Source organism: Pundamilia nyererei, unplaced genomic scaffold (assembly GCF_000239375.1).
Source record: "Pundamilia nyererei isolate P.nyererei 1_Seehausen unplaced genomic scaffold, PunNye1.0 scaffold00007, whole genome shotgun sequence".
In the NCBI taxonomy this organism is placed as follows: domain Eukaryota; kingdom Metazoa; phylum Chordata; class Actinopteri; order Cichliformes; family Cichlidae; genus Pundamilia; species Pundamilia nyererei.
This window is the reverse complement of record NW_005187408.1, coordinates 2480861-2490561: the sequence shown is the minus strand read 5'-3', so window position 1 is coordinate 2490561 and position 9701 is coordinate 2480861. Positions and strand designations below refer to the sequence as shown.

The window sequence follows — 9701 nt, the reverse complement described above, 5'->3', positions numbered from 1 at the left end:
TTAAGTGCATTGCCATTTAGTTTTTCAATTGATACATTTGTTTCTCATATAGTAAATAAAGTAATAATAATGACAAATTAATTTCTTGGCAGTTTCAAAACAGTCAAGGACAGCTTATAGCACAAAAATAACAAAAACAATATAAAAAGATTTTAAATCACGAGGCTGAGCGTGAGGTACTTAAGTGTTTTTTCTTTTACTCCCATGCAATTTCAAGTAGGAATTTCAAGTTAATTTATTTAAATATTTCAATAATGTCATTTTTACAACCTTCACTTACATAACAATACATTCAAACAAGCCTCATCCATCAGTCATATGGTATTCGCATATGTAAATTCAGTGTAATTTGTGATGATGTAACACTCAGAAGACATTCTGCTGTTCTTTTTATTTTGAGGTGACACAAAATACCTGAGGTTAAATAGGTTGGCTTGTAGCAGACCAGCTACACCGCTGCTTTATATATAAAGGGCATCAGAAGATTTATTCACAAAATAATCATGAAGAAAAATAGCTTGTTATTTTCACGTGACTAGCCTAAGCTTTATATTTAAAAATTTTGATTCTCAAAATACAAAAGTTCTGAATTTTTTTTTTAAAGTAACAGAAACCATCGTCTAAAACCAGTGATCCTGCATATAAAGAAAACATGCTTACCAGCCACTTCATTAGGTACACCTATTGAACTTTTCATTAATACAAATCTGCTAATCACACAGCAGCAACTCAGTTTATTTATTTATATAGACATGGTCAAAATGACCTGCAGAAGTTAGAAAGATTAGACTTAATTGACTAATTTAATTGACTTTGATCACTCCACGGTTGGTCCCAGACTGGCTTGTCTGAGTATTTTAGAAACTGCCGATCCACTGGGATTTTCCCACACAACCATCTCTAGGGTTTGCACAGTAGTCCAAAAACAGGGGAAATATCAAGTCAGTGGCAGGAAAGGGGGAAAAAAACAGTTACTGAATAACTACTCATTACATCCAGGGTATGCAGAAGAGCATCTCTGGGTACAAAAACTGCTGATCCTTAAAGCAGATGAGAAACGGCAGATGAGTACCACACCAGGTGCCACTCCTGTCAGGTAAGAATGGGAAATTGAGGATACAATTTGCAAAGGATCACCAAAATTGTACAATAGAAGATTGTAAGAATGTTTGATTTGATGAGGCTTGATTTCTGCTGCAACATTTGGATGTCAGAGTTGGAATCTTGGATTAAAATAAAACAAAACTTAAAAGCATGGATCCATCCTGTCTTGTATCAACAGTTCAGGCTGGTGCTGGTCATCTAATAATGTGGATGATATTTCTTTTAGTCACCCAGATATGAACGGAGAATTGTTTAAATGCCACAGCCTACCCAATGTCCTCAGATGACCTGGACAGTAACTAGATCTCAGTCAAACTGAGCATATTTGGGATGTAGTGGAATAGGAGATTTGCATCATGGATGTGCAGCTGACAAATCTACAACTGTGTGATTAGCTTCATGTCAATATGGATAAAAATCTCTGGAGAAATGTTTCCAGTTCCTTATTGAATTGAAGGAAACTCAAAACACAACGTGGGGTCCCACCCACTGCTAATAAGGTGTACCTAATAAAGTGGCTGCAGAGTGTAAATAAACATAAATAGTGCAACCACAATACGGCATATTCATGTAAGGTTAGCAGGATTTTGCACTTAACAGCGTAATTGTTATACAGCCTCACAAAACACTGAACAGCACTGTTAATATAAACATTTTATTTACATACCCTGTTAAACTCCAGAACATTCTTTGGATACCCAAAACTTTTGAGCTGACCTACTCAGTACTGTAAAAAAAGAAATTGTAAGAAAAATCACAGTAAAATGTCAGAAAACTAACAAAACATTCACTTGTCAAGGTAAGGAGACTTTTAAAAGCAGCTTCCTATAAAAGATGATTGTAATGGCATTAAAATAGTGCAAAATAACCAGCAGTGCAAATTCTGCAGGAAATGATTCAGTTTGAGGTACGTTTTGGCTGTCGGGATGTGAAAAATAGTCTCCAGTGTCATGACAAGCTGTCAGATTCTCAGATTATATCACTTGAACTGAGTTCAGACTAAAACAAAGATATTACAAAAATTACACTGTCTCCAGAAATCTTTTGTTTTCTTCCCAGTACAGATTTCCTTTCCCCTTACACACAATGACAGAAAAAAAAAGAGTAAACAAGGCCAATGCCACCATCAATAGAAGCATCACAGACGTACATGAACAAATGGTATCTCTTGGTATCTATCATAATTTAGATGTAGGCACTGATCTGTGCACTGTCGCACCATAAAGACAAAGATGCAATGTCTTCATTTACTAACTCTACAGTGTCAGTCTTTAGCTCATATTTACTGCATAGGCCTTGTAGTCCAGTTCTTTGTGGCTTTGTATGTGTAATACATTCAGTAGTCACAATAGGTAGAAAACATTCAAAAAATGATGATAAAGGTTAAAAAAAGAAGCTTGTTTATGCAAATAAAGAAACAGTGCAAACTATAGGTGCAGTGCAATGACTTTACACAGTTTCACTGAAAGACTGAGGTAGATACTCGTTTTGTTGTACAGTTATTATAAAAGGTTTTCTTTCAGTGAAGCCATGTAATACTCCATACACTGTTTCTTTTTTTTTTTTTATTGCAACATAAAAACACTTTCATCTCCCCCTGATAAAACTCTGAGTCAATTGATAACATTGTCTACAGCTCAGTGAGTTTTGTTTTTTACATTTATTGTAGTATTTCTTGAGTTTGTGGAAGTGGCAAACAAAATATAGTTCCTTTATGGATCTTGGTGTGCATCCAGTTGTTTGTCATTGTGGTTTTGTATCCTGTTTGAGTGACAGTAATACTCAGTATTGATGGTACCGGTTGAGAGGAGCCCCGTTCTGCAAAGAGTACTGACCGGGCTGCTGATAGTGTGGGTGAGAGTTTTGACTGGCTGGTACCAGCACATCAAACACGCTCTTATTTGGAGGCACAGATTGCAACATGTTGTCCAGGTCCATGAGTAAAGGAGGGGCTCTCACTGAAACTTGTCTAGTGGGGAGGATGGGCCAGTATGTATGGCCCAAGAAGTGACTTTGTGTCATGGGAGAGCTACCATAGCCGTAGATGGGTAGCCCGCTGTGCAGGGGCATGAGAGGACCCCCGTTGAAACGCATGCTAGGTGGGGCAACGACATTAGGGGGTGCATATTTAGCGTAGGAGGTGGGGAGCTCCCATGGAGGTGGTACAGTTTCCTGTCTGGCTGATTTCTGCAGTGGTGGCCTACAAATATCTCCCCCTGCTTCCACATCAGGAGGAACACGCTTCCCAGTTACTCCTTTCCACTCTTCATCAGATGAAGACGAGGAAGAGGAGGACGTGGAGGCTGGGCTTGCAGAGCTGGCAGAGGCACTCCGAGCAGAGGAGGTGTAACGATGTTGCGGAGCCGGTGAAGGCCGAGCCCGAGTCACCTCACCCCAGCAGTCCCCTGAAGCCATATCTAAATCCCCAGAGGCACTGATTGGCCTCAGGCTGTGTAGCAGGGAGTCGATCGCGAAGGACGAATCCAGCTTAGGTCTGTACAAGTCATCCTGCGGTGGGAAAGAGTTTCCAGAAGATGTGGGAGGGAGCGAGGTCACAGGTTCAGGGGGCGCCTCAGACTCAGGCTTGTGTCCCTGCATGATGTAAGGAGCCAGATCCTGAGCAAAGATGGTTTCATCCTGGCGGGACACGGCCGTGTTCTGCCTCTTGAGAAGCTCCAGAGGAATGCGGCTCAGCTCCACTGCCCAGAAATTGCCTTTGCCCTGTGGCTTACCTGGGTCTTTCAATACCTACAAGGTGGAGGAAGGATGGACAGAAATATTAGTGCTTGCCTGGACAACCTAGTCTGACAGGACTGGCAACCTAATAATTATCACAACACAAGTGATTAAAAGTGGGTTCTAGGTTTTAATAGAAAGACTCCAGTGGTGTATTTCTACAGGAGTAGGTTGTTTTTTAGTTTTTTTTCTCTGTTTAATGATCATTACATAACATTTTACCATACAAACCTTAACAAAGCAGTCATATGAGGAAAGGTTGTGTCGCACAGAATCTCGCCAGCCTTTGTAGTTTCCTTTGAAAAATGGAAAGAGGGTACTGATCTCCTTGAGGATCTAAAAGTTAAACAAATATCAGCATTAAAGTCTGAACCAACACACACACACCAGCATCACAGATTTTCGTTATATGGTCACTATATTAACTGCAATCCATGCTTGCGTAAAAACAGCTCGGTGAAACTACAAATTTCAACGAAGGATTTGGATTTTTATACTCATTGAACTTAAAATTGAAACAAATTGAAAATACGTTTTCCATCTGGTACAAAAAGTGAATGGAGCCCCCATTTGAAGCCTAATATTGGAATGTACTGTATATCTTATCACTGTTTCTGATACAGATCTGCGTCTGGTTCCACTGCAGTCCAGCCTTATCTCAGCAAACCAAGAAGGGAACGGGTAGAAGTCACTCAAGTGTCACGACGATGTGGCTGTTTAGTGTCACTTTAGGAACTGTAAACGATCTTCTCAGACAGATTGTAGAAATTTCGCACAAAACTCTAATGGAGTCTACTCTAAATACACGACGCAGTGATGGATTTGCTTCTGCTGATGAAATAAGTGACGATCATAAGCGGCACCGTGCGTAAAACACCGCGCGCGTCGTCTACTCACAAATGCCAAACTCCGGCAGCATTTACACAGTTAACACATAAAAGCATTAGTTTTATCATTACCTCCGCTAACGTCAGCTTCTTCTCTGGAGACCTCTGGATGACCATAGCGATCATTGCAAGATAGGAATACGGAGGTTTTGGATACCTCTGGTAGTTCTTTTTCTTCCCATTGCCGGCATTTCTTTTCTCCCGTTCACTTTTCCACATGTCCTGCGTTTCATCCTGCTTAAACTGTCCATCTTGATCATTCGGGTTTAAAGATCCAGGCGCTTCCTCTTTATCCATGAATCCCGTGGCGCCGGTGAGGTGTCCGGGGCGCTCCGTTGGTTCCTCCGAGCGCGGCAGCTGCTGGGGGGGCATCGGATCCGTGAGGTAAGGCCAATATTGGGCCGGTGAGCTCCACGGCGCTACGCCGCTGGGAGAAAAACTCTGCTGCTCATTTCTGTGGAAGTCAAGTTGATGGTCGAGAAGTTCTCCTAGGTGGGATGAAGCGATCGGTGCCAAGAGACTCTGCCCCGGCCAATGCTTTGTCATGCTGATCAGTCAGGGGAGGAATATCGCTCTGCACGTAGAGGGGGAGGAGGTCAAAGAGTCGGTCCTTAACTTCTGGCAGACTGCTGGCTCCAGGCTGACTATTTGAAGAGCAAACAATTAACAGTTTCATGTAAATCCCGCTGCGTAATCGGGGGGATGCGTTATCTGAAAGCAGAATGACTGATCGGCCCTGGGGGCTGGGCTGGGTCTGTGTGCGAAGAGGGGAGAGAAAGACAGGGCAAAACTGTAAACCACCCATACGATACCTTATCAACACGCCGACATGCAACGTAGTGATTCCACAACTACTTTAAAATCTCTGTTTACAAGATTCGTGGATGGAGACTTTAAATGTTTGGGGAACACATCTACATTAATACAAGTCTGGCTTTACACAATTACACATTTTAGTCTTATCGTACACTTTTTAAATTATTTGTCTATTTAATTTTAATATCACTAAAGCTTTTACTTGGGCTTAGATGTAAACGGTGAAACTTGTGGGGGTAGGGTGGGTACAAATATTTTCGATTTAACCTCGGATGCAATCAACAATTATAGATGAGCAATATACACAATAGAGGGCTAATATACAAACACTGACGATGCCCCTTTCAGTACTTCATTTCTTTATTAATTATTAAATAAGCAATTCAGCCTTCACTGCCTACTGAATTCTTTTAGAATGGTTTTTAATTGTGAGAAACTAAAATCAAATTAGCCATGTGTATTTGATTTGGCTTTTAATTCCAGAGGAGAAACTATTCCCATGAAAGCTATTTCTAAAAAGAAAAAGAAAAAAAATGAAGAAAAAAGCATAAACTACGCTGATTAGCTGATTAGTAGGTGCAGAATATTTGAAGTCGTCATTGTTTTGTGTTGTTTGATAACGCGTTTGATAATGCAGTCGACGGGGGTGTTTTTCCACAGTGGGGTCTCCCTCTGGAGTGTTGAGCATGCCATTCAGCGCTGAAAAGACTATTTTCGGGTATGCGCCTCTTTTGTTCAACTTAACGTAGTGCTAATGTTGAAACTCTTGCTTCCCAGCAAGACAGTGAAAACAAGTTGGATTAGAAGAACCCCCATCGGGAAGCTGGAGACTTTTCCATCCCAAGAAAAAGAGAAGCTGCTTAGCATGTGAGGAAATACGGGGAGCGGGGGGGTTTCAACACCATTTGTGGGGTTTCTGGCGCTTACAAGCTGCTAAGTGTTGTAGTTGGGTCGAACATTCACACCTTAAACAGGGGCAATCACGTACACCCCCAGCTGCTGGAAAATGCCTCAATATCTCCCTCAAGCAGAAGAAAAATATCAACAAGTCAACCAAAGAATCAACTTTAGGATCCATCATGTGACAAAGCGTGAACTTTGACACGGATTGTAAGGAGTTTCGCACTAATGCGCAGATTAAAGATGATTTGATCCAACAGTTGTGTCACCTGAAAGTTACAGAAGCAGCAGAGCTGGAAACAACTCAGTTTTCCTGCAATTAAAATCCATTCACTTTTAATGGGCGCTACTGGGCGTTTTCACATTGACCCCCACTCACATCACACCACTCCACAAGTTAACCTTAAATGTCCAGGCAACAAAGCTGATGACGCTCTTTTAATCAGGTTGCTGTAAAAATTAGAATAAAAAAGGACGCTCTGCTCGTTTTTGCTTTGTTTCAAATAAATAATTCGCCCGTGTGACAAACTTACCGCACAAATGTGTAATTTCTGCAGTCAAAAATATTTGAATGAGTTTCTTTGTTTGTTTTTCTAGGTCAGATGGCACTCCTAAACACGGTGAACATCAAATCTTCGTCGCACACCTGCTTCAATTTGGGTCAGTCTTTTTCTTACACTGTCGGTGACCTTCCCTGGAGGTTTATCCCCACCTAGCGGTTTCACTCAAAAACCACAGAAGTATTAGAAGAATTAAAATTAAGCATAATTACATAAGATTCATAAATATGTAGAATTTAACGGGGTTAAATTCCTCATATCTCTTTCTATTTGAGAGATTCGGAGGCAATTAAACAGGTATAAGAATGATTCACAGCCTAAGAGTCTGAAACAAAAAAATCAGATTAAAAATGGAAAACCTCTGTAGGTTATACATAAAGAAAATGAATACATGGTATATGTCTGAAAGTTAAGAAACAGCTGAAAGTAATGGATACATTTTCAATCAGGGAATGGCCGATTAATTGTAATGCTACAAAGTAACAGATAATAATAATAATAACGAAAGTAAAAGAGTTAACTAAATACAGTATTACTTTTAAGAGGTACTGGAAAAACAGTACCGAACACATGCTGAAACCTGACACAAAAAAGGGTGGGAATCACTGGTGTATATGGGGAATTTCCACCTGCATTTGCATAGCATTCTCCAGTGAAGGGCCCAGTGCCAGACGCACCGATTTGAATACAAACTGTCAATTCATCCCTTCCTGTTTGCTGGAATGCCAGTTAATAGGTTTGGTCTGGATTAGAAAGCCACACATAAAGAGAATGGGGTCCTACGTGAATAGGTCAGCATCGGGGACAGGGCTCTTTACATGGGCTGATTGAGTCCAGACAAATCTTTCCTAAGCTGTCATCCATCCCGATACCGGGATAGAGGAGGAAGAAAGGCATGCTCTTTGTCACAGAGAAAGTAAGGAAAAGTTTGATTTGAGATGTGTCAATTAAGACAAGAGTGACTTTTGTATAACTTAAGCAATAAAAAAGCATACCATTGGTTAGTACTAGCATTTAGAAAAACCTTCATCAGGTGTTTCTGACCTTTTGTCTGTAGGCTGGTATCAGGCAGTTTATCTGTCATGCCACATGAAATCTGACTTTTCCGAAGCATTCAAAACCAGAATAATGAAAAACTAAAAGGCCTGAAAATAATATTTTCATTTACGGTGAAGATTTCTTTTCTTTCCTGACACAGAAATGGATAATAAATATTTGTGTAAGCCAAATCTAATTGATTTTAAACATGGGCATCACTGGTTTCACAAGGCTCTTCACATGGGCTGATTGAGTCCAGTCCAATTACTGAGTCACTCTTCTCTTTGTTTGCCATCATTTTTATGAAACTCATTCTATGCATATTCAAAACACTTGAAGAAGCACTGCACTGAATCTTCTCCCGAGGACTAGAGATGGTAACAAAAGCTCCAACGCAGGTTCCTTGTTGTGACTCTGCAGGGTATCACCGCTGTGATGCATAGCTGGGTCACTGCGGGGGTCAGCAGGTCACAGCGTCTTCAGTGTCTATCTCTTTTTTAGGATTTAGTAACTGATTCCAGTGCTCACAGGGACACCTTGTGTATTTCATTGTCCAGCAGTGTTTTTGGTTGAGTGCCTCAAAGTTGATTTTTAATTATGGGAGTGTTAAAGACACACTTGTTTAGGCTTGTGTGTTGCAGCGATTATCATTTAGTTACCAAACACATCTTAACAGTTTACTGTGAAAAGACTGCAGTGAATTCACATTTCTAAGAACGCAGGTGCATAGGCAAACACATCCTTATACATGCAAACACACCCTCAATATTTGACTTAAAAATGAAGGATGGGTTGTTGTTTTTACACTAAGGCAAGTTCAACCTGTTTATTTTTTAATGTTTTTTTAAATTGCTTTTTAGTAGTTTTTTGGCAATACTGTGTATTTACAAGTATCTATTAGTGTTTGTTAGTATTTATTGAATGTCTATCATCAAGGCTGGACTGGTAATTTGGCATACCGCGCATTTGCCTGGTGGGTCAATATAACTGTTCTTTGTTTGTTTGTCTTTGGTCGATATGTTTATACAGGCAACAGGTCGTAGGGCCGCTGTGCACCGGGCCTTCAAACACTTACAGCAGCACATTGGTGCATTTTCATTATTGACACTGGATTGCCCAATCAAATATCTTAATTTCAAACTGTTCCCTCCCCTGCCAGCGTTCCCTGTGCGCCCGCGCACCTTGTATAAGAGATTTTATTGTGGAAGACGTGGTTGATAAAGACAGCGAAACGAAAGGTGGAGCTGAAAAGCTGAGAGGCAAAAAGAAAGACAAACAAAAATGCAACAACATGAGTCAAATTAGCCGGCATGTTAGCAGCTACACTGTCAACAGCAACAACTAGTAAAAAAACAAAAAACAAACAAACCCTCGCGTCACAAACAACTGCTGTTCTTAGCACTAGTCTTGGAGAAGTGCAGGAGGAGGGACAGAAATCCCAAAAAGAGAGTGGTAAGAAAATAGATGGAGGGGAAAAGTTAGGAAGGGCAGAGATTCAAGTAAAATGAATGGCTACTTTGACCACAAGCCACCGCTAATAGCTAAAGTACAGCTTTTAAATATAACATGATGCACTACAGTATAACTCATTATTAGTCAGTACATAGTGTCGTGATTGCTTTTGTATCAGTCCTGGCCTGTCTAGCATGTATGTGGAATT

General features: G+C 40.5%; 1 protein-coding gene across 3 annotated transcripts; it reads right to left on the bottom strand.

Annotated features, from left to right (window-relative positions):
- Positions 1–1776: 1776 nt before the first annotated feature.
- Positions 1777–7121, bottom strand: foxh1 (forkhead box H1). Of its 3 annotated transcripts, none has more exons than XM_013915453.1 (4): positions 6977–7121; positions 4800–5481; positions 4072–4176; positions 1777–3852 (listed from the first exon to the last, which is right to left on the bottom strand). In XM_013915453.1, the coding sequence occupies exons 2-4, from the start codon at positions 5271–5273 to the stop codon at positions 2887–2889; spliced, it is 1545 nt and encodes a 514-aa protein (XP_013770907.1). In that variant the 5' UTR covers positions 5274–5481; positions 6977–7121; the 3' UTR covers positions 1777–2886. The 3 variants fall into 3 exon arrangements, with proteins under 3 accessions (XP_013770907.1, XP_005722570.1, XP_005722571.1); XM_005722513.1 differs by having other exon boundaries at positions 4800–5371; XM_005722514.1 differs by having other exon boundaries at positions 4800–5367.
- Positions 7122–9701: the final 2580 nt, after the last annotated feature.